The 25,302-nt window shown below is 37.4% G+C and overlaps 1 protein-coding gene across 1 annotated transcript in view; it reads left to right on the plus strand.

Annotated features, from left to right (window-relative positions):
* CTTNBP2 (cortactin binding protein 2) overlaps window positions 1-25,302 on the plus strand; it is a 164,451-nt gene that overhangs the window by 54,696 nt on the left and 84,453 nt on the right. Inside the window, exon 3 of the mRNA XM_061165289.1 lies at window positions 10,833-11,057. Coding sequence (XP_061021272.1) covers window positions 10,833-11,057 — 225 coding nt within the window. The remainder of the gene's footprint in view (window positions 1-10,832; window positions 11,058-25,302) is intronic.

The raw sequence follows: 25,302 nt of genomic DNA on the forward strand, positions 1-25,302 counted from the left end.
CATTTTCTTCTCCAATGTAACTAATAACGTACCTCAGAATACATGAAGTAAAAATTGACAGAATTCAAGAGAGAAATAGAGAATTTCATAATCACAGTAGGTTTTAATATCTCTCAGGGAAAATTCCAAATATATGTAAAGTTTTGGAAAAAAAGAAACTTCTGTGTGACAAAGACAGAATCACTAAATTGGAAAATGGATGGCATTAAAATACAGCCTCAAAATATTTGAAATATAGCTAAAACCATGTTTATAGGAAAATTGAGAGCCTTAAATGCTCGTATTAAAAAGGAGAAAGATATACAAATCGGTGGCCTGAGATTCTACTTTAAGAAACTACAAGGAGGAGAGCAAAGTAAACATGAGTAGAAGGAAATATTTTTGTTGCTAAACAGCAGCAGTTAGAAAAGTACAAAATAGGCAGTAGAAAATTAATAAAGCTAAAAACTGGCTTATTGAAAAAATCAACAAAATTGACGTATTCCTGATTAAAATGAGCGAGAACAAAAGAACACAAAAACTAATTTTTGTTCTGGTTCAGTCGCTCATCCATGTCTGACTCTTTATGACCTCATGGACAGTAGCATGCCAGGCTTCCCTGTACATCAACAACTCCCAGAGCTTACTCAGACTCATGTCCATTGAGTCCATAATGCCATCCAACCATCTCATCCATTGTTGTCCCCTTCTCCTCCTGCCCTCAAACTTTCCCAGCATCAGGCTCTTTTTCAGTGAGTCGGCCCTTCTCATCAGGTGGCCAAAGAATTGGAGCTTCAGCTTCAGCATCAGTCCTTCCAATAAATATTCAGAACTGATTTCCTTTAGGATGGATTGGTTGGATCTCCTTGCAAGTCCAAGAGACTCTCAAGAGTCTTCTCCCAACACCACAGTTCAAAAGCATCAATTCTTCAGCACTCAGCCTTCTTTATGGTCCAACTCTCACATCCACACATGACTGCTAGGTAGAACATAGCTTTGTCTAGGTTGGTCATAGCTTTTCTTCCAAGGATCAAGGATCTTTTAATTTCATGGCTGTAGTCACTATCTGCAGTGGTTTTGGAGTCCAAGAAAATAAAATCTGTCACTGTTTCCATTGTTTCCCCATCTGTTTGCTGTGAAGTGATGGGACCGGATGCCATGATCTTTGTTTTTTGAATGTTGAGTTTTAAGCGAGCTGTTTCACTCTCGTTTTTCATCCTCATCAAGAGGCTCTTTAGTTCCTCTTTGCTTTCTGCCATGAGGGTGGTGTCATGTGCATATATGAGGTTATTGATACTTCTCGCAGTAATCTTGATTCCAGCTTATGCTTCATCCAGCCCGGCATTTTGCATGATGTAATCTATATATCAGTTAAATAAGCAGGGTGACAGTATACAGCCTTGACGTACTCTTTTCCCAGTTTGGAACCAGTCCGTTGTTCCATGTCCAGTTCTAACTGTTGCTTCTTGACCTGCATACAGATTTCTCAGGAGGCAGGTCAGGTGGTCTGGTATTCCCATCTCTAAGAATTTTCCACAGTTTGTTGTGATCCCCACAAAGACTTTAGTATAGTCAATGAAGCAGATTCTTTTTTTTTTTTTTTTAATTCTCTTGCTTTTTCTATGATCCAGTGGATGTTGGCAATTTGATCTCTGGTTCTTCTGCCTTTTCTAAATCCACCTTGAACATCTGGAAGTTCTTGATTCACGTACTGTTGAAGCCCTAACTTGGAGAATTTTGAGCATTACTTTACTAGCGTATGAGATAAGTGCAACTGTGTATTAGTCTGAACATTCTTTGGAATTGCCCTTCTTTGGTATAGTAATGAAAACTGACCTTTTCCAGTCCTATGGCCACTGCCAAGTTTTCCAAATTTGCTGGCATAAAGAGTGCAGCTCTTTGACAGCATCATCTTTTAGGATTTGTAATAGCTCAACTGGAATTCTGTCACCTCCTCTTGCTTTGTTTGTAGTGATGCTTCCTAAGGCCAACTTCCTTCACCAGTATTATGAATGAAAAAAAGTATTATCACTACAGATCATACAGATTTTAAAGTGATAGTAAGTGAATATTGTGAAAAATTTTAACACCCCTAGACAAATTGGTCACATTTCTTGAAAAATAGAAGTTGATACAAGAAGAAATAAAATTCCAAATGGCTCTATATCTGTTTTTATAATTCATTATCAAAAACTTTCCCTAAAAACAACTCCAAGCCCAGATGGTTGCACTGATAAATGCCATCAAACATTCAACAAATAAATAATACTAATATGTACAAAACTTTTCAGAAAATGCAGTAGGGAGCATCATGGCCCAAATCATTTTTTTGCAATTGTTGTTCAGTCACGAAGTCATGTCTGACTCTGCAGGTCCATGGACTGCAGCGCACCAGGCTTCCCTGTCCATCACCAACTAACTCCCAGAGCTTCCTCACACTCATGTCCATTGAGTCAGTGATGCCATCCAACTGACTCATTCTCTGTCATCCCCTTCTCCTCCTGCCTTCAATCTTTCCCAGCATCAGGGTCTTTTCCAATGAGTCAGCTCTTCTCATCAGGTGGCCAATGGATTGGAACTTTAGGTTCAGCATCAGTCCTTCCAGTGAATATTCAGGATTGATTTCCTTTAGGATGGCCTGGTTTGATCTCCTTTGTGTCCTAGGGACCCTCAAGAATCTTGTTCACCACCACAGTTCAAAAGCATCAATTATTCAGCACATAGCCTTCTTTATGGTCCAACTCTCAGAGATTTGTACATGATTACTGGAAAAAACCACAGCTTTGACTATACAGACCTCTGCCCACAATGTGATGTCTCTGCTTTTTGATATGCTGTCTAGGTTTGTCACAGCTTGTCTTCCTAAGAGCAAGTGTTTTTAATTTCATGTCTGCAGTCTCCATCTGCAGTGATTTTGTAGCCCGAGAAAAGAAAATCTGTCACTGTTTCCACTTTTCCCCCATCTATTTGCCATGAAGTGACAGGACCAAATGTTATGATCTTCGTTTTTTGAATGTTGAGTTTTAAGCCAGCCTTTTTACTCTCCTCTTTCACCTTGATCAAGAGGCTCTTTATTTCCTCTTTGTTTTCTGCCTTTAAAGTGGTATTATCTGCATATCTGAGGTTCTTGGTATTTCACCCAGCAATCTTGATTCCAGCTTGTGAATCATCCAGCCCAGCATTTTGCATGATATACTCTGCATATAAGTTAAATAAGATTAGAAGTATCCTAATCCTCAAACTGACAAAGAGTTTTAAAAGATGAAGAAGGAAAATGTGGACCAATCTCTCTCATAACTGTAGACACAAAATCACTACTGCTGATGGGAATAAAATTGGCAGACTCCCCACTAAAGAGAAATTTGGTAATGTATTTCAAAAAGTCTTCATTATGGTGAGATATATTCCCTCTATGCCCTCTTTCTAGACGGATTTTTTTTTTAATCACAAGTGGATGTTGGATTTTGTCAGAAGATTTTTCTGCGTCTATTGAAATGATCATATGGTTTTTTTAATCTATTGATGAGGGATATCACCTTAGTTCATTTGCAGATATTGAAATATCCTTTCATACCAAAATAGTTTTATTTTTAACCCAGTAATTCTACCTCAGTGAGTTTAATAGTCCCACATTTTACCCGCAGGTATGTTAGAACAGTTGAAAGTAAAGTAAGTAATAAACTAAGCTTTTTTTTAGTATATAAGGATTCATGTGTGGAATACTATTAGATATTGATGCAGATCATTGAAATAGGAACTGTTTAGCAAACTAAATGAGAAAGTTTACTTGCAACATACTCCCTTAAGTCGTTGATAACTGTTTAGTATTAAATATATGCTTGTAAACAATAAGTTGTAGAGTACCAGGCAAACTTAATAGTGACTACTTTCTGATAATTGAATCTTGAATTTTTTTGTTCCTTTTTTTTTCTTTTATTATATTTTCCAAAGCTTAGCAAACTGTATTTTAAATCAAAATGTAGAGTATGTCAAGTATGCTTATAGGTTTGGATAAGCACATTTAGTTTTTTTTTTTTTTTCTATTAACATTGAGTAATAGTGCCTCTTTTATAAAATTTAAAATTGTGTTTTGATATGGAATGTTTATAAGTCATTGTACATGACTAATCCCAGTAATAGAACCATTATTTCTGCAGCCTTAAATAAATAATTGGTATACATGGGGTTTTAAACTGGTAGCTCATGTTAGAGACATAAAAGGCATGGTTTTAACTGTCTAGCAGTGGTAAATAATCTGCCTGCCAGTGCAGGAGATCCAGGAGACCCTGGTTCGTTCCCTGGGTGGGGAAGATCCCCTGGAGTAGGAAATGGCAACCCACTCCAGTTTTCTTGCCTGGAGAATCCCATGGACAGAGGAGTCAAGCAGGCTATAGTCCATGGTGTCGCAAAGAGATGGACACGGCTGATCAAACACACAGAGGTAAAGATACAGCACTTTGCAGCAATTAACTGCCCACGGCAGAGTTGGCAGGTGAGTTCATCCGTGCTCCAGTTCTGATTGATGGGTGGTGACTGCCTGGAGAGATGTATTAAGATAAATAGGATTTATCCTGGATTCGGCTTAAAGTGTGCTGAGAGTGTAATAATGTCTAAGCAAGAGAGCGGAACAATGAGGCATGATTTGCCACTCTTGACCTAGTTAGGGAATAAGGGTAATCTTATTTTTACAGTTGAACGTGGGCCGTATTTCTAGCTGAGATGAACACTGATGGGTGTTTGCAAGGTGGTTAAGTGGCAGGCAGGGTCAAAATAAAGGACTGACAGATTACTTCTGGCTCTGGTTTCTATGAAATCAAACCATTTCACAGATACTGTTAGAGTGGTCTGCTTTCCTGTGAGAAAATAGGTCATTTATTGAAGTATGACTTCCAGATTTTAACCTCAGGCATCAGGTAAATCTAAGTCACTCATAGTATATGGTTCACAGTATTCTTTATGTATATGACTGGCATGACAATTTCTACACATCCAGATTATTTTGTCCATGAGCAGGTAGGATGTTATGGCAGCTCCATGACATCCTCCTCCTGCCTTGCAGGAAAGGTCATGACATGCCTTCCATTTCTGTGTCCCATGTATGTCTTGCCACATATCAGCGATGTCTGAAATGTGCTCACTGGACTAAATTACTCAGACTTTTTGACATTCTTTATTCCAGGAAGTTACATTTTGTTCCTGGCTAGTGAATTTCTAAGCCTTTGTAATCACTGAAGGGGCAATGACTGTTGTTCTCCAAAAGGCTGTGTAACTTTGACATAGTTGTTCCACCCTCTATGGTCCACTCAAGTACTATGTATGCGTGTGTGTGTGTGCACATGCACACACACTGTGTATGAATGTGTAAACTCACTCCTAGAATGACATCTATTTGCAAGTAGGATTTTTTTTCCTTCTTAAAAGAGCACTTAATTTTAGTTTAAAAAATAAAAACTTGGTCTACTGGAACTCCTTACCACTAAGATAGAGATTTGGAGCTAGATAGATAAATTCTTATGTTGGCTGCTTGGAAAAAAATTCCATCCCTCTTGATATTGAATAATAGTATTTCAGAGTTTGAGAGAAGTGTAGCAGTTTAGAAGCAGACAGCCTTCCTGATATTTGAGACTCTGCACCCACCCCATTTCTACCATTTCAGCCGATGTTTGAAACGCTGCCAGACAGATTTCACTTCAATCCAGTGCAGCCGATTATTACTTTGGAATGGCTTTGACCCTTAAACATTGCTTTTTATAATGGCAATAATTCTGTTCCTTGAGAATCATGGAAATAGTTAAATACCTCTGTAAAGATGAAATTACTTCAGATAGTGAAAGATTGTTATCATGCTTCTTTAGGTCTTTTAAGCATCCTGTTTTCTTTTTCTATTCAGTTCTATCAAGTCCTTTTCCTATTGATCGTTCTTTAAATATTTCACCCAGAAGTGAGCCCAGTAGAGATTGTCTAGTTCTGATTGACAGATCTTTTCTGTTAATTAATGAAGCCTGATGTGGAGTCTGGATTTGAGGTGTGGAGGGGCAGTGCTCATTTCTTGGTTCATTCCTTGAATGTAGTGTTGATTGCAGGCCCACATGGTTTTCATGCTTGTTTAAGTGTTTCTACTTAAGAACTGACTCATAGTATTTCCTGTGAAAGTCCATCTAGTCAGACTGGACTCATCGTTTGCATCACCCCTTGTGCCTTTGTGTCGCTGGCACCCTTGATAGTGGCCTCTGCCTTGTGTAGGCTGGAGCTGAAGACCTAATTCCTCTGCCGTCTTCTTGCAGTTAGATCTGTATTAATGCTAGTGGGTTTTGGTTTATTTATTTATTAATTTTTTTTTTTTTTTTTTAGTTTTCAGATACTCAGTGCCTTTTGAAAATATGCTTTTGGGGAAAAGCGTATTTAGGAACCATTTTTCTTTTTCTTATTGGATTGTATTTTGCACTTATGAATAATGTTGTAAGGAGTACTAATTTTTGAAGCCCTTTCTACTATTCCAGAATACTCTAGTCATAAATTACAAAATGCTTCAGAGTAGTCTTTGAAGTAATACCGCCTGGGCTGAATACTAGTTCCTGTTGAAGTGACCTTGGGAGAGAAAGTTAATCTTTCTAAGCCTCAGTCTGCTTGTCTATAAAATGTGAATTTAAAAAGTGGCTATCTCCTGAACTTAATTTTAGGAGAAAATGAATGGGAAACATCTTGTAATAAAAAATAAGCTCTTAGTAAAAGTCACCTTTTATTAATACTTTTTAATGTTACAAAATCATTCCAGCTTTTCAAAAGACAAAATAATGTGATGTTTGTCAATATGTTCTAAAATCAGTTGGTGATATGTTGTAATTGTGACCTACAATTCAAGTTTTTAGGGTTTTCTTTTTTTCCTAAGAGGATTATATGCTGTAGAAAAAGTTGAATAGCTAAAGTACTTTTCCTTTTGTTTTTGCTAATTGAGTCCAACCTACTTCAGTTGATCTTACAGAACAATGAAAGCCAAAAGTAGGAACTCTGTATGGCAGATCCTCCATTAATAATGGCCATGTTTTTATTTCTTGCTTGCAACTTTCTCAGGATTCTATATAGTTTCAGATTTTGATGAAATTATGTTTTTATTTATCAGTGTATCAGTGGTTTAAGAGTTTGAGTCTGTTTTTATAATTATAGTTAGCATGTGGCTTCATAATGACTCATTTCCCTGAAATGCATTTCATTCTCAAGTAATTCTGATGCATAATCCAAGAAGTTATCTGCACATTCAGCTCTTCCTTTTTTTAGGGAAAGTCTTCTTCAAACTCAGTATTATACACATTTCAAGTCCTTTTTAATTATACAGTATCCTTAAATACTAATACTTTTATATTGTTGATCTGCCCTTATTAAAAGTAATGTGGTACATTCAAGATTAAGAACTCTGTTGCAAAGAAAGATGTACTAAGAAAGGTATACTTCTTACAATAATGCTAAAAGAAATACTTCCATAGTTGAAAAATGGGAACCCCTGCTTATAACTTGAATACAGCAGTATATAAAATGCTTGTTGAATATAAGTATATAAAATATTTGTTGAATATATGTAATATGTATAAAAAATTCCTGTATGGCTACAGAATAGAATTATTAACAGGTACCTCTGAAAACAGTAAAACTTGGGATGAGCTCTCAGTTTTATGTTAATGGAGTACGTACAGTCTTTGAAATTCATTTTACCTGATGTTTCCAGGCTTTAGGAACTTTAAAGAAAAAGAAATTGTATTTGCTATGTGTATTTGAGTGGTCTTAGAGACAAATGAGGATGCTTTGTTGAACTTATTTTGAAAATTAAAGATACCAAAGTTGCATAGCTTGTTAGCATTGCTTCTTCCCTTAAAAGAATCTAGTAGTATGTGTCTTGAACTTTATCAGAAAGGTTAAGCATCAGTCCATATTGGCAAAGCAAAGCAAACTAACTGACAGCTTTATGTTTATTATCCTGTGCATATATAATTATACAACATTTCCAGCAGAAAAAAATTGCCTACAGTTAACATTGCCACAGTTAAAACTAGTAATTTAAAAGCAAAGCCAAAACACAACAAAAATGACACATGTGCAAAACTTTCACAGTAGTTAAAAAAACAGATACTAAATTTTTCAGACCATGATACCTGTTTAAACCAGAAATAGATCTATGATATATGTATTTACCTCTTACATAAAATTAATCATATTCCATTTATCAAAAATTCGCTCTGGTTTAAGAATAACTTACATGGTTAAAAATGGCTTGAGTTAGTGTTACAAGTATTGTACATCATAAAATATGTTGGATATGTAAGTAGACATCAGGTAATTTTAATTGGTTGTTAAAATGTAAGTTTGAGCAGGGGACCTATAATAATAAATATGGATGCTAAAATGAGGACCAATATGCCAGATTTTCAGAAGAAATTTGAAATCCACCTTTGACTTTTAAACTCCTTACCCACATTGAGGGTATAAAAAATGTAATTGTTGGAAATTCAAGAGAGAAAGGATTTTTATCAAGGGGCGTTTCTCTGGAGAGAATGCTGTGCATCCTGCCCCATCTAGTTGCTTTTCCCTTCATCTCAGGAAGAAAGTACTTCAGACGGACTAGCTAATGACTTACTAGGTTTCTCCTGAAGGTCTCGGTGCTCTGAATGGAGGTGGGGCTGAAAAAGCAGATATTCTATGGAAGTGCCAGAAAGATGGTTGCAGTGGTCATCTTGCCCTCCCAGAGTTTGTTTAAATGAAGATTCAGGAGTTTCCCATGAACCAGGTTGGGCCATGGTCATCACAGAGTAAGAATGAGATTGATTCAGTGCCTATTCAGCAGAGAAGTCAGGTTACAAAAAATACTGAATTCTGGATGCTACATAAGATGTGTATGCAAGGCTGGCTTCATGGTCGTGCAAGCCGTGTGGTCACAAAGGGTCATGCACTTAGAACGGCCTCAGGCTTGGTTAGAAGGTATGCTGTTACCATCTTGAAATTCTTAATAACTTTTGAGCAGTGATCACATGTTTTCACTTTGTACTGGGCCCTGCAGGCTATGTAATCTGTGGATGAAGAGTCCCTAACAGTGGGAAAGGTGGGGTGGCTTTCTAAAGTCACCAGGCACTTCCTGGGAAAATAATGTGTTAAATGTTTGCTACACTCAGTTGGTAAGGCCAGTTTATCGACTGAACCATTCAGGTAGAGTGCTCCTGGTCCCCTCACTTCCATCTTCATCTTCATCCTTTACCTCTGGTCCCTTCCAATCTGGAGAGGATGAAAATAACTAGGAAAGATGGGAAGAAAATTGAATGAAAAAAGACAGGTTTTCTTAAACACTTCTTTCCCAGGTGGTGCAGATCCTAGCTGGGGAAGAGAAGCCATCATACCACATACCATATTCTAAAAACCAAATTGAGATTTTTATATTTTACAGTGACTATAGGTATTATACCAGATAAAAATTATTAGAAAAACCATGGGGACTATCCCAAGTGTTCACTCAGGGGTGGAAGATGAACCACCACATTGAATAAAAATTAAGAGAAAAGTTAGGATAAAATGAAATTGCTTTTGTAATTGCATCTCTAAAGTAATACTTATTTAGTGCATTGATTATATAATCAAATTTGAAGAATCTAGAAGTACCAAATGTTTTTTGACTTACAAACCACTTTGATTTTTTAAGGTTAAAATAATCCTCTGAAAGCTAGCTTAAATTTTATGGTGAATTGAACTTTTCTTAAATTATATTTTCTAATCTAATTTGGTAATAGGAAAAGAAATGTTAGATTTTGTCACTTGTCATTTGCATTCGTGTTTATCTACTTGTTGGCTTGCTGATAGTGGTCTTAAAATGGAAAAGTTGAGTTGGTTAGTGCAGTTGGTTTAAATTAAGGAAATGTATGTAATATTTCTTTAGAAAACATCTTTGACATTTTGGAAAATTAAGCTTAATTTATTGTAAAGTAATTTAGTTTTTCCACTGGCAGTGGCATAGAATAATTTTTTTCTAGTAGTTATTCCGAATGACCTGAGTTAGGAAAATGTTGCTCATTTTCAATATATTCCTACTACTATTTTCCTGCTATTTTCCATTTTATGCAAAGGCCATTGTAGGCTAATTATAGAAAATTGCATTTAGTGCCAAGTGGATGTGAAATTAACTTTGACGCTGATGGACTGACATTTAAAGTAAAATGAGGTTACATTCTTTCCTGGGATTCTGTGAACTATATTTTAATGTCCTTCAGTTATGAGAAGACATTTGCATCTTCCTAATTTTCTGGAGTTTTTTTTTTTTGGTAGTTGGTCACATTTCACAAAATGTGAATGTTGTGATTTTTGACATTAAAAAATTCATGAAATATTTTCTTCACATATTTATAAAATCCTTTCTGATTATACAAAACTTGGAGATTTATATTTTGTGACTTAACATGGTGAAGATTATGTGAAATATAAGTTCTGTAAACAGTATTTTGCCTGTTTTTTATTTTTTGTTAAAAATTATTTTAATTGTTGATATTTATTTTACTTTAAATGAGAAAAGACTGAACCTAAAATTCAGATCCTTGAAGGGGTCTGCATCATGAAGAAAAAAACTGTTTTTGCATCTTTTGCAATTTAAAAGACTATATTCTTAAAGGAAGAACTTTTGAACATAGACTGAATAGCTTCGCAGACTGGTCAGGGTTTGAGGTCACAATCTCCTTACTTCTCACCACCTGACATCACACGTAAGCCATGACTCATGACGGTTGTGAATACCATTTGGAGCAGTAACCACAAAACTTCATATGAATATTTTTCTGTATATTTTCATTTCTTTTCCTGAATACATTCCTCTGATTTTGTTCTAGGCTCGCAGGAAGGAGGTATTTATCCAGGAACGGTATGGGAGATTTAATTTAAATGACCCATTCCTGGCACTACAGAGAGACTATGAAGCAGGTGCCAGCGATAAAGAGAAGAAGCCAGTTTGTACCAACCCCCTCTCCATCCTCGAAGCAGTCATGGCACACTGCAGAAAAATGCAAGAAAGGATGTCCACACAGCTGGCTGCTGCTGAGAGCAGACAAAAGAAGGTATTGAGACTTTCCAATAGTCCTTCTTCCCATAACACAGTGTAGAATGAGGAGACCACTTCCGAGGTTGTTGTTTTGTTCTTAAATGCTGTATTTTTAGGAATGCAAAATACTGACAAATTATGGAGACCCTTCTCAAATGTAACTCAAAAATATCACTAAATCATAAAAGAAGTATGAAATATTATGTTTCCCATCGTAGTTACTATGATGCTTTCATTAAAATAGGGATTTTTGGAGGGAGATTCTGTTTCCTAATGCCCTAAGGCATGTTTAACTGCTCAGTGGGTGATCCAGTAATGCAACAAGGACTGATCATACGGTGGCATCCCCAACTTTCTTTATCTAGCTTCTGTCTCCTGTATTTCTTTGCAATTAGAAATTATTATTTTTTTTAAATGAAAATAGTATGAGAATAGAATGAAAGTTTGCTTAGTATATGCAGTCTCATAACATGTCATTTGAAGTTCTGGTTCATCTCAAACTCGCCTCTGGGGTCTGATGGTGTGTCTGCTGCAGACCTCCAGGCTCCTGCTCACATGTGTTTCATTAAAACCAACCTTCTCCGCCTGCCTCACCTCCCCCAGCAACACAAATACACATTTATTGCACTGAGCACACGCTTCAAAGAGTCCTAAGTGATGAAAGCTTACTGTGATCAACCATAAGGAAATAGAAGTTTAAATTTTGTCCTTCTGATATACTGCTGAGACGACTGATTCCCTTTATTAGAAAAGAGTGAGGAAGACAGAGAAGGTAATGATGTCTGGTATGATTAGAGTTAAAAGTAGTATGTTCTTCCAACCATTATTAAAACATAAATTAAAATGAGTCTTCTATTTGTCCTTTTCAGAGAATTTGTTATAGCTCACATTTAACACCTGATTAACAGTTAACCTGAATGTACTATCCTATATAAATATTTATGATGCTGTCATTGACTGTATGGGCTTTCTCCCTGTAATTATTTCTTTGCAGTAATATGTATTTGCGGGTGCTCTGGGATATGTGTTGAATAAAAGCAAACCTTTGCTCAGTATGCACATGGTAGAAGACTAAAGCATGAGTAAATAGTAAAGAATAGAAGGTCTTCCCTGAATGTGAGACCAAATCACACCATTTTACCCTGGACTCTGCGTACCATCTACAAAGCCCTGCAGACAACCACTGAGATCTTTTCAAAGATCTTTTAGAGCTTTTCAAAAATCCCCACAAACCACATAAGCTAAGAGCCAGTGTGTTTCCGTTGATGTCACTAAGGCTCGCTTGTATGTCTTGGATGAGACACATTTCAATTACGTTTTTAATGTGTCAAACGAGCTATTTCATAATAAAGTATGTCTGATGGGGTTTGTGCTGTATTATCAAAAATCAAGAAAATATTTTGTTTTTGTTGTAGTTTTCATTCAATACATAAAATGCATGCTTTACCAAATTTTACTTCAGTTTTGCATTTTATCTATCATTTGTCTTAATAAGAGAGAAAAAAAGTTGAATTAAAGCTTTGAGTTCAATTCTGAGTTGAATCAAAGCTCTTATTATCTAGCTGATTTTTTAAAAAATCAGCTTACATCCTGTTTGTTTCTGAATGCCTGGGTCATTTCCAACCTGGCTGGAAGTGAAAGGAAATTGTTTCTGTCCTATGGGTCCTGAGAGGCTGGTATGGAATGAGCCAGTGATCTGTCTCCCACGTATTATGGAGACACAGAGGTCCTTTATGGCCGCGCTGACTGGCTGTGCCATCTCAGTGGAGGGTCTTTCTGAATGGCAGTGCTACCTTTTGTCCCAGAAGGATATTCTATTCCAGTAGCTTGTAACGTGTAAGGAGAGTAACTGTTTATACTCTTATCCCGGATCTTTATTTATGAAGAAAATAAGGTAACATAGCAACTGATAAGACCAGAGTCATTTCAGCAATAAAATTACCTGTCACCTCTACTCTTGAGAGTTAATATAGTAACCAGACATCTTCAGGTCTCTTACATGTAGAATAAATGGCAGTTTTAGAAATTTAAAAGCATTAAGACACAGAGATCCTTTATTTTAAATGAACCCAGGTCATCAAATCACTGCCAGAGCAAAAGTCAGGGAAAGCAAAGGTCCCATTATCTTCAATTCAAGTATTTATTATCTGACACTGGGCAGAGCTCTGTGGTGATTCTAAGACATTTGGCCTGAACGCTGCTCTGGTTGGCCTCTCTAGGCGGGAGAAGAAGCTTAGCGCTCATTCATGCGTTGGTTCCTGCTGAGACTACTAATAGGAGGGTTAACTGGTAATTGGCCTGCCAGGAAAATTTGGGCAAGAGTCAATTTGGCAAATGGACTGAGCTTCAAGCCACTTTGCATAAACTAATGGGTAATCATCATGGGGAATTTGCCTCTGGTAATATACCAGTTAGAGGCGGTAACCTAGGTGGTTATTATTTGGGTTTTTATTTTTTATCTTATGCTTCATCTGTTAATACAGCTTCTGTTCTAATTTATTTTCAGTCATTTTATTCATACATAGTATAATTTCTAGCCCAGAAATATCAAACATCTTTTAATTTGAGCAGAGCTTATAAAAGAAAAAAAGCAAAAATAACAACCAGGAAATTCAGAAGGGGGCAGTTTTTTTCACCAGAGGAAAAACTCAAAGTAGTTCTGTATATTAGATAGAGCTCCTTCTAGGTAGGGCTTCCCTGGTGGCTTTGCAGTAAGGAATCTGCCTGCAGTGCAGGAGATGCTGGTTCTGTCCCTAGGTTGAAAAGATCACCTAGAAAAGGAAATGGCAACCCACTCCAGTATTCTTGCCTTGGATCTCCCTTGGACAGAGGAGCCTGGCAGGCTACAGTCCTTGGGATCGTAAAAGAGTTGGACATGACTGAAGTGACTAAAAACGAAACAGAAACAACCTCTTAGGTGGCAGCTCAGTACAGTGAGGTCAGTTGCATGACAGTAGATGCATCGGGCAGAATGTGTAGTCACAAGCGATTCCAGTGTTCATGGAGTTCATCGGAAACAGCATTTATTTGTTGGCTTACAGCATGGTAGAGCATGGCTGGGGGAACTAGCTCTTACCAACCAGTATCTCTGACAAATGCTCACTGTAGATCTAATCTGCAGTGGCTGATCCTTCTGCTGAGCTGGATACTGAAGCTTGCTGACAGCAGACAACACCACTGCCATCACTGCTCTGGGTTTTGGGTGGTGCTTCCCTTAGCCCTGCTTCTTTGCATCACTCATTTCCTAGTTGATGTCTAAGAGCAGGTGCATTTGATTGGCCAAACTCAGGCCACATGCGTTCTCCTTAGGTGCAAGACCAGGAAAGCAACTATTGGCTGTATTTTAGCTACCACAGGAGAGAACCATCAGTGCAAAATTCCCCTGACATAGAAAGGAGTTTCAGCTGCTAGACAACCAAAGAAATGATGAATGGACCAGAAAAGAGCAATCAAAATATATGTTTTATTTCATATGCCTCTTTCTTCACATTGTAAATAATTGTAATTCATTTTGCTATTTGTACTCACTATTTTCTGCTTCACGGTTATAACATACAAATATAATTTAATTTTACATTGTTTTCTAGACTTTTGTTCAAGGATAACATGGTAGAGAAACATTTAAAATAACATTTTTAGGAAGAGTATGTCAGAGTCTTTGTACATGAATGATTGTTTTCAACTCCTTCCTGAGTCTATTTTTGTATAACTCATTATTACAGTTCAAAATGCATTTTGACTCCCCAGAGAGCACTGTAGATTGAGCATTAAGGGGAGCTGGAGACAGGTCTGCAGCTTTGAGCCAGGACATATAGAGGAGAACAGCTTCCCTCATCCATGTCTTCTCTTGAAACTCTAGATCAAGAGGAAGGGGCAGATGAGAAGTGCAGAGCCTAACAGCTAACTGACTGGTTGTTACAGCCCCAGTAAGGAAGAAAATCTTGTACATCTTACTGTTATGTACTTGTTTACCAGGACTGGGCAGTTGCCGGTAGGGGTGACCATGTAGAAAAGAGGAAAAGGGTGCAGTGAGTGTTAAAAGATTTGAGGGAACATTAAGAACTTAATTAAATGTCATAGAAGTGTTTTGTGATTGTGACAGACATGCAGCCTGCTTTCTCATTTTACAAATGACCAGAATTGCTTTCCCCTCTCTTTTCCACTTCGAATTAGAACTAATTGCCTTTACATTGCTGCTCTGCTCCCTCCTACATAGTTTTCCCTTTCATTCTGGAAAAACAGTTGTTTGGTGCCTCTTCATTCATGGCTCCCAGTCTGGGTGCTATTCTTGGAGGAACCACCCACTTTCTCACTACCAGTCAGGCTGTGTTGGCTCTTCTAAGCTCTTCCACACAACCTGCTGCTTTTTGCAAAAGGCTTTGGTGATATGCTCCATGAGCCATTACTTGAAAGTGGTTGTGAGTAGATATAAATTGGACAATAGCAGAGCAGAATCAACTGGAACTCAGTAATCTTTATGCACAAAGAGCATGGTTCCTTCATAATCACAATAGAGTGCAGCTGAGTCAGGGCGGGGGGGAAGTCTGTTCCTACCCCTAAGCATCAGGTCCACAGCCCCTGGATCACTGCTCAAAACTGTCCCAGATTTGGCCTCTGAGAGCCCTTTTAAGCTACTCCTTTTGATATATTCCCATAATTCCTACAGCACATTCTTATTACAGAAGGATTTTTTTTTTTTCCTTACAGGCTCATTATATACTTTGCTTATCCCAACCCCTGGGATTAGCTATTATATACAGAAGCTGTTATTTTCATTCCTTTCTAATGGAAAGTAGAAATGAATCTAGAGCTAGGAACTTATGCATACTTATCATATTCATAAACATATTTTATATACACACATATCTATATCTTTATTTATCTATAGTGAGTTCATACTTATATTGACACCTCTGATTTTAACCCAAAACCATAGGGTACATTCTTATCCTTTATTTATTTATTTATTTATTAGTTGGAGGCTAATTACTTCACAACATTGCAGTGGGTTTTGTCATACATTGACATGAATCAGCCATGGAGTTACATATATTCCCCATCCCGATCCCCCCTCCCACCTCCCTCTCCGCCCGATTCCTCTGGGTCTCCCCAGTGCACCAGGCCCGAGCACTTGTCTCATGCATCCCACCTGGGCTGGTTATCCTTTATTTAGAACTAACTTCTCCTACACTGAGAAAGCTGTCAGTTATCATACTTCAATATATTACTCATTTACTGCAGCCTAGAACACATTGGGCTTCCCTGGTACCTTGACTGGTAAAGAATACGACTGCGATGCAGGAGACCCTGGTTCGATTCCTGGGTCAGGAAGATCCCCTGGAGAAGGGATAGGCTACTCACTCCAGCATGCTTGGGCTTCTTTGGTGACTCAGACTGTAAAGAATCTGCCTACAATATGAGAGACCTGAGTTTGATCCCTGGGTTGGGGAGATGCTCTGGAGGAGGGCATGGTAACCCCCTTCAGTATTCTTGCCTGGAGAATCCCCATGGACAGAGGAGCCTCAAGGTCTGCGGTCCAGGGGGTCGCGAAGAGTCAGACGTGACAATGGCTAAGCACAGCACGACAGAGAACAGAGCCCATCGCCCTGTAAAAAGGCAAAAATGCAAACCTGACATTCACTACTGCTTATCCTAAAAGGGATATTGACATTAAATCTCACCTTAAAGTAAAATTTGCCTAAGTGCACAAATTGATGTTTTCAAAATGCATACACTTGTGTAACCTGTACCTCTTACAAGATAGAAAATATTTCCATTACCACTGAAAGTTTCCTGGAGTATCTTCTCAATAATTATCTCCACCACTTCAGGCAGCCACTGAACACTCCTCTGATTTTTTTTTTTTTTTTTAATCGTGGATTAGTCTTATCTCTGTACTGCAACTTTAGGTAAAAAAGATGACTGCAATTAAATAATGAGTCTTCTGTGTACAAACTAAGTCTTTCAACTTTGTTTTTATTTATGAAAATTGTCTTTTCTGTTCTAGATTGTTTGCATTTCTGTGAAAGTTTTCTTTGAAAGTTTTCAGGGATGAAATTTCACTGACCTTTAAATACATTGAGAATTGACATCTTTAACAATATTGAGTCTTCCAATCCATGATTATAGTATTTCTCTTGATTTGTTGAGGTCTTTGTGGTTTCTTTTAGCAGTGTTTTATTGGTTTTTGTTTAGTAGTCTTAAATGTCTTTTGCTAGGCTTATTTCTAAATATTCAGTGCTATAATAAACACATTATTTTTGCCAAACATTTGTTGCTAGTGTGCAGGTACTCAGTTGATTTTTGTCTGTTGACATTGTATCCTGTGATCTTGCTAAACTTGCTTATTAGATTTAGCAGTTGCTGTGTATATTTTATATGATTTTGTAGGAAAACAAGCATGTTATCTGTGCATAAAACCCATTTTAATTCTTCCTTTCCAAATTGCCTACCTGCCTTCCCCTTCTCTTTTCCCCATCATCTCACTGACCAGAACCATCAGAACAATGTTGATTAGAAGCCGTGAGTGAGGACTTCAAAGGCCTTTCCTTTCCTTAGGGAGAAAATAGGCTGTTTCATGGTTAAGTATGATGCTAGCTATGCTTTTTTATAGATGCCTTTTATCTCGTTGAGGTTTCATTCTATTCTTTATTGAGTAGTTTTTATCATGAATGGGTTTTGAATTTTGTAAAATGGTTTATCTGCATCTATGGCTGTGGTCATGATTTTTCTCTTTATTTTGTTAATGCAATGAATCTTACTAATTGATTTTCAAATATTAAACCAACCTAGATTCCTGTAGTTAACTTCAGTGGGTAACCTTTTATCATTCTTTTTAAATATTACTGGATTCAGTTTGCCTGTATCTTGTGGAGTTTTGTGTCTTTGTTCATGAGTGGTAATTTTTCTGTGAATTTAAAAATAATTGTTTTGATATGAAAGTAATTCTGGATTCATAAAGGATATTGGAAGTATTTCCTTCACTTTTTTGAAAGAGTATACATAAGTTTGGTTTTGATCTTCGATTGAAGTTACTAGTAAATCATATGAGTTGAGGGTTTTCTTTAGGGGAAAATTTTTATTTGTGAATTCAGTTTCTCTTGAAGATATAAAGCTATTCCATTCTTTATGTCAGTTCTGAAAGTTGTATGCTTCAGAGGAATTTGATTTGTTGAATGTTTTGACACAAGGGTTTTCATCATTATCTTTTTAATATTCATTTCATAGTGATACCCCATCCTTTATTCCTGTTATTTGTGTTTTTTTATATCTGTTTCTTAATCTGTTTTTTAACAATGTTAATGATATTTTAGATTAAAACCAACTTTTGGCTTTGTAAATTTCTCTATTGTTTGTTGTCTTTTGTATTTTCATTGATTTCTTACCTTTGCTATTTCTTACCTTTGTTATTTCTTTCCTTTCACTTTGTATTCTGTTCACTTAACTTTTCCTAACTTTTTAAGGTAACACTTAGATGATTAATTTGAGACAAAACTTTTTAAAAAAATGTTTACTGAAGTATAGTTGAGTTAAAATATTGTGTTTAATTTCTGCTCTATTAGCAAAGTAACTCAGTTATACATTTATATATTCATTTTCATACGCTTTTCCATTATAATTTTACAAGATGTTGAATATAGTTCCTTGTGCTGTACAATAGGAATTTGTTTATTCATCCTATATATAATAATTTATATCTGCTAAGGCAACACTCCCTATCCTTCCCTCCTCCCTCCTTGGCAAGCATGTCTGTTCTCTGTGTCTGTGAGTCTGTTTTTGTTTTTGTAGATAGGTTCATTTGTGTCATACTTTAGATTCCACATGTAAGTGATACCATATTGTATTTGTCTTTTTCTTTCTGACTTCCTTAATTTAATATGATAATCTGTAGGTCCATCCATCCATGTTGCTGTTTAATTCTTTTTAATGACTGAGTAGTATTCCATTGTATATATGTACCACATCTTCTCTATCTAGTCATCTGTCAGTGGACATTTAGGCTGCTTCCATATCCTGGCTTTTGTAAATAATGCAGCTGTGAATTTAAAGGTGCATGTATCTTTTTGAGTAAGCTTTGTCTGGGTATATGCCTAGGAGTGGGATCACTGGATCATATGGCAACTCTTTTTTTTAGTTTTTTGAGGAACCTCCATACTGTTTTCCATAGTAACTACACCAACACCAATTTACATTCCTACCAACAGTGTAAGAGGGTTCCCTTTTCTCTACACCCTTTTTAGTGTTTATTATTTGTATTTTTTTTTTTATCAGTAACCATTCTAACTGGTGTGAGGTGGTACCTCATTGTTATTTTGATTTGCATTTCTCTAGTAATTAGTAGTAACAAGCATCTTTTCATGTGCTTGTTAGACATCTGTATGTCTTCTTTGGGAGACAACTCTTCTAAAGCAACTATCAATGTAATTTTCTATGTATTCTCTGCTTTATCTGCCTTTGAGTACTCCTTTTTCACTGCATCCAACAAACTTTGATATATTATTTTTATTTTTGATTAGCTTAAATGTTTTCTAATTTCCCTTGTGATTTCTTCTTAAACTCCTGTACTATTTAGAAGTATGTTTTAATTTTGAATTTGGGGGTGTTATTAATATCTTATTGTGATTTATAATTTAATTCTCCTGTGGTCAGAGAACATATTCTGTAAGATTTTAGTCTTGTAATTTTTTGTTGGTTTTTAATAGCGCAAGTGTGTCATCTGTAGTCCTTGGGTATTCTGTTCCACAGCATCCGTCAGGCCAGGTGTTTTTCATAGTGTTATCCAGAGCTACTGTATTCTTGCTGATATGTCAGTCTAGATCTTTACAAGATATGATTATTATTAGAAATTTATTTTTCCCTTCTGTCCGTTCTCGCTTCATGTGTTTTAGAGAATGATTCAGCCATCGTCTATAATGTAGTTTCTCTGTTTGTAATGTGTGTTTTTCTCTGGCTGCTTCAAGGTTATTTGTTAGTTTTGTTTTCATCAGTTTTACTATGATGTGCCTAGTTATGGTTTTCTTTATATTTATCCTGCTTTGGGATTTCTGAGCTTCCTGGAGATATATATATATTTTTAACTAAATTTGTGAATTTTGACCATATTTTCTTTTAATATATTTTTCTTCCCCATTCTCTTTCTTCTCTTTTTGGAAATCCAGTTATGTGGAATATAGACCACTTTATATTGTCCTACAGTGAGATGCTCTTCACTTTTTCAGTTTGCTTTTACTGTTTCTCAAATTGGATACTTCCTTTTGCTCTGTTTTCATATCCATTGGTTTTTTTCTTTCCTTTTTAAGTTTTCCTCCTTCAAATCTTATATTAAGCTCATTAAGACATTTTTCCATTTTAGATATTATTCTTTTATAGATTTTCCATTTGTTTCTAGTTTCCATTCCTATGCCAAGACTCCCATTTTGTTCCATCACCACGACTGTGTTTGCTTTAGGGTTCTTGTCTGCTAATTCCAGTAGAAGGCACCTTAAGCTCAGTTTCTATTTGAGTACATTTATCTTGTGGATCACTTAAAACTTTTTTTTGTATGTCCAATAATTTTTTATTGCATACTAGACATTATGGATGATGTGGTACAGAGACTATGGATTCTGTTATCTTCCAAAGAGTGTTAAGTAGTAAGTAGTTAACCTGATTAGATTCATAGTCCAAAATCTGACTTTTTGCAGTTGGCAATAACTAAAATATGTGCTCATTTCTGTTAGTCGCTCAGTAGCAACCTCTGTGGCTAAGTGTGGACTGTCTCCTGTGCTTGCATGCCAAGTCGTGTCCAACTCTTTGTGACCCTGTGGACCGTAGCAGCCAGGCTCCACTGTTCATTGGATTCTCCAGACAAGAGTACTGGAGTAGGTTGCCATGCCCTCCTCCTGGGGATCTTCCCGGCCCAGGAATCAAGCCCGTGTCTCTTGCATCTCCTGCATTGGCAGGCAGGTTCTTTACCAGTAGTGCCACCTGGGAAGCCTGGACTCTCTCATACAAATGTGTAATTCAAGAGTCTACCAGTGACACTGGTGAGGTTAGTTGCAGCAGCCTTCATTTCATCCTCTGGTTCCTCAGGCCAGCATAAGGGGTGCTTTGTGCTTGAGCTCTTGTTGCCAGTGCGGTCAGGACAGGGAATAGCCCTCACTTGAAAAGCTGTCCAAGGGCAAATCTCATCCAATGCTGTTGGTTTCTTTCTAATGGGAGGGTGCACTCCTCTCCTATTTCTGTCAGTTTTATTGCTCTCCAGAGCCTTCAAACTGGTATTTTCTTAATATTGTTTCAAGAGTTTATCATTATTATCTGCATGAGTAGATAGTCTAATAAACGTTGTTTCACCATTACTGATAGTGAAACTTTCTCGGATGTACTTTGTATTGTTGTAATTCCTGTCTGACATAAAGACATCATCTGTGTGTTTAGTAGTCAATTCTCTAGCTCTTTGTTTGCATGTAAATGTGTTTTCACAGGGAAAACACTGAGCAAAACTGACATTTTGAAATAGCACAAAGCTAACATTTTTTAGTGCTACACACAATGGTAAATACACATGTTGCCTTGTTTAGTCCTGTAATATAATCACTATTGTTGCTCTCTTGTGCATTTAAGAGAACCCTCCTTTAAAGGGGAAACTTACCAAGGTTACACAGCCAAGAAATTGGGATTAGAACTTAGTATTATACTTCTTGGCTTCCCAGGTAGCACAGTGATAAAGAATCAGCCTGCCAGTGCAGGAGATACAAGAGATGCAAGTTCAGTCCCTGGGTCAGGAAGGTCCCCTGAAGTAGGAAATAGCAACCCACTCCAGTATTCTTGCCTGAAGAGTTGCATGGACAGAGGAGCCTGGTGGACTACAGCCCATGGGATCACGAAGAGTCAGACATGATTGAGCATGCACGCATGCTGTAACTACACTTCTTACTCTTTAAAACACAAGAACTTTATCTTTGGGTCAGAATAGTCAAGGAAATTTTTTAGATATAAAAATTATTTTTTAAGTTTTGGAGTACATTTACATGCTTATTGGAAGGAGCAGATAGAGAAGGGGATGTTTAATGCTCATACAGAGCAGTGTGATCACTAATGGAGCAAGTCAGAGGTGACAGGAATAATGAAGTTAATTGTTGAAGAAAGTCTGACCTTCAGCAGTTGGAAACATCTTTCCCTTAGAGTGAAGGGAAGGATGAATGGATTGATATGGCCATAAAAAGCTTAAGGGAGGAGACAGGACGTGCAGGGAATGAGTTAGTTTGAATTTTCTTGATCAAAGAGTCTGTTAGGGGAGACTGAGAGTCACTTGGGGTGTCATTGGGTGAAGTATTGGGGAGAGTGACAGAGGTTTAAATATCCTCTGAAATAGTAAATGATAGAGGAAGCCAAGCAGAGTTAGGTAGAGTGATTGATGATTGGGGCTCGGAGCTCAATTGAGTTGGGAGCCATGTGTAGTAGGTGCATCAATTACGTGATTTTCTCTGTGCTCTGCTATCTGTAGTGAGATTAAAAGACTCATGTTTGTCTGAGATAGGATTTATAAGGCACGAATGATGGAAGAACAGAGATTAAAAAAAGAATAATGGCTGCTTTTCTAGAAGTATAGTTTTCTGTTTAGATACCTGAGATTAGTTGAGTTGGAAGTCTCTTTGATTCTGAAATGTAAGAGATCAAAGTTGTTTCAAAAATCAAGTGAGATGACCCAGTATAGAAATACCATGGGCTCCATGTGTGGTGTGGTGAGGAAAACTTGAGACTGTTGGAGCCGTAAATGAGTGCCAGGATCCTGACACTGATTCACTGGACCGCATCAGGGAAATCACTAACTTGGCCTCTATTTGGCTGTTCTGTAAAGTGCAAGTAGCCCTTAAATTCTAGAAGACGTTTCTTTTTCCACATCAAGAGGTAGGTTATGAAAATCATATTTTAAAAATAAGATGAAAATTGCCCTGATTTGTGCTTTTTTTCCTACATTGGTTGCTAATAAGAATTTTGAAGGGAGGGGGGCAGTAATACAAAACCTATTGAATATTTTCTCTATACTTCTAACTTTCTGTATGTCTTCCATAGCAGCCTACTTTGATGCATTTAGAAGAATTAAAAGTGCTTTAGCTATTAATAAGTTCAACTTTCTGTGAGGTGCCCAGATGAATAAAATATAGGTATAAATCAAGTATAGGACAGCACTACTGTTCCTCAAATATTACCTAATCTACTTATGAAGTCAGCCCCCAAATTTCATATACAATAGAGTGTATGTGTGTGGACAAGTGTCTCTGGTTATTCTTGGGGAATTATTTGGATTCCTGATGCCTCTTTATAGGACCTATTGCAATGCTATTCAGTGACTTCTTCAAAGCAGGAAGGATCCCAAAATAAATTAATAATGCTTCTGACTGCCCACTGGGCAGTGAGCCATTCTTTGCTTTTGGTCTCATGTCTGACTGAGGGGGATGGGGTAGTGGATTTAATGGTGAGGAACAGGAACACATTCTCAACTGATGGATCATGCAAGCATTTCCTGTCTCTGTTATTGATTACTTAAAGCCAAGTTAAATAATTACTGTCTCTCATGAGAGTATATTTGTGTTTAACATCTGAGGGTGGGTGAGTCCTTTCCATGTCTTCAATTGGGTAGATCTGCTTTAACCTTGATGAACTGTCAGCCCCTTTATGGACCACCATGGAGACATTGTCTCTAGTTGGGAAGACAAGGCACGTGGACCCGCTTGGCTGCTGGAGCCCAGCTTGAGATGATCCCTCACAAGCGCTTCATGGCGCATTCCCTGGAGAGAAGTGAGAAACCTGGGTGAATATGTTAGAATTGTATCTGTGTATCAGAAAGGCCCTCGGTTGTTTGGAAGATTGATGTTTCTATGCACTGTGTTAATTTCATTAATTTAGACACAGCAGCAAAGAAGACAGAGTCCCTGCCCTCATGAGTCCTGTTCTAGTCGGGGGTAGGCAGGTGCCAACCAAAGGGTGATTCACTAAAGGATGGAAAGGAGTGTCTTCCACAGGATGGTGAGGGCAGCCTTGCTAAGAAGGTGACAGCTGAGCAGAGGGCTGAAGGAGTAAAAGAGCCAGGCTTTTGTGCCACTGGGTGTTTTGGTGCTTATTAGAAAAGTCCTTGTGGAGGTAAAAAGGTTTTTAAAAGCTCCTCCTCTGTGTTGATCACCTGGGCAAATGTTGTTTGGGGAAGCCTAAATCCTAGGGCCTGTGGCTCAATGAGCAGACAAACCCTTCTTCTGAAGGAAAAAATGCTCTTCTTTCCAGGCAGATGGAGTCCCAGGCTTGGGCAGACACTGGTGAGAGCTGGATTTTGGTTCCTCTCACCCTTGTAGCACACTAGTCCAGCATTCCTTCGTGGAGAATCCCATGGACAGAAGAGTCTGGAGGACTACAGTCCATAGGGTCACAAAGAATCAGACGTGACTGAGCATCTGAGCACCCTTGCAGCCGACCACCCTCTTGTAGTACACAAACTCCTCAGTGCAGGAGCCCTATGTGACGGGTCATGGTGGAATTTCTATGCAGACAGACAAGACCAAAGACCCTGAGGCAGGATGATGTTCAGGAAACATCAGGGATACCAGTGTCATGGGACCCAAGTGGGCAAAGGGGAACTGAAAGATGTGAGGTCAGACTTGGGGTTCACTGATACTGATTATATTTTTTATTTATTTTTTTGGTTGCACCACATGGCATTTTGAGATCTTAGTTCCCCCACTACTATTGGAACCTGTGCCTCCTGCAGTGGAAGCACAGAGTCCTAACCATTGGACAGCCAGGGAAGTCCCATGACTATATTTCTATATTTCCATTATTTCTTATATATGAGTTAAAATAACTTTCATATATGATTTTACATGATTTTCCCAGCAAATCCTCATTTGTATGCTCAAAGTAGATTGCCCCCCCCAAAAAAAAGCTAAGTAGTATGATTAGCAAGTATAGTTTAGAATTTAACCAAAATCCTGTTTTCAGCACTTTTCATTTTACAGTGCCTCAAAGATTAGTAATTCTAAGGCATTAAACAAACAAAAAGTTCTCAACCAGAGTTCTGTTTTCACAGAAGCAGACCTTTCTGAACTATGTGTTGTGATTTGAAACATCAGATTACCCTTCTCCTTTTCTATAGTTAACTTACATTAAAAAAAAAAATTCCTGTTGCTATGATTGAGATTTTTTAATAAAACCATTAACATCTATTTTCTCATTTTAATGAGTCTCTGAAATATTATCCATCATCTCCCAACTCATTTCAAAAATGTGAC

Source organism: Dama dama, chromosome 18 (assembly GCF_033118175.1).
Source record: "Dama dama isolate Ldn47 chromosome 18, ASM3311817v1, whole genome shotgun sequence".
NCBI lineage: Eukaryota > Metazoa > Chordata > Mammalia > Artiodactyla > Cervidae > Dama > Dama dama.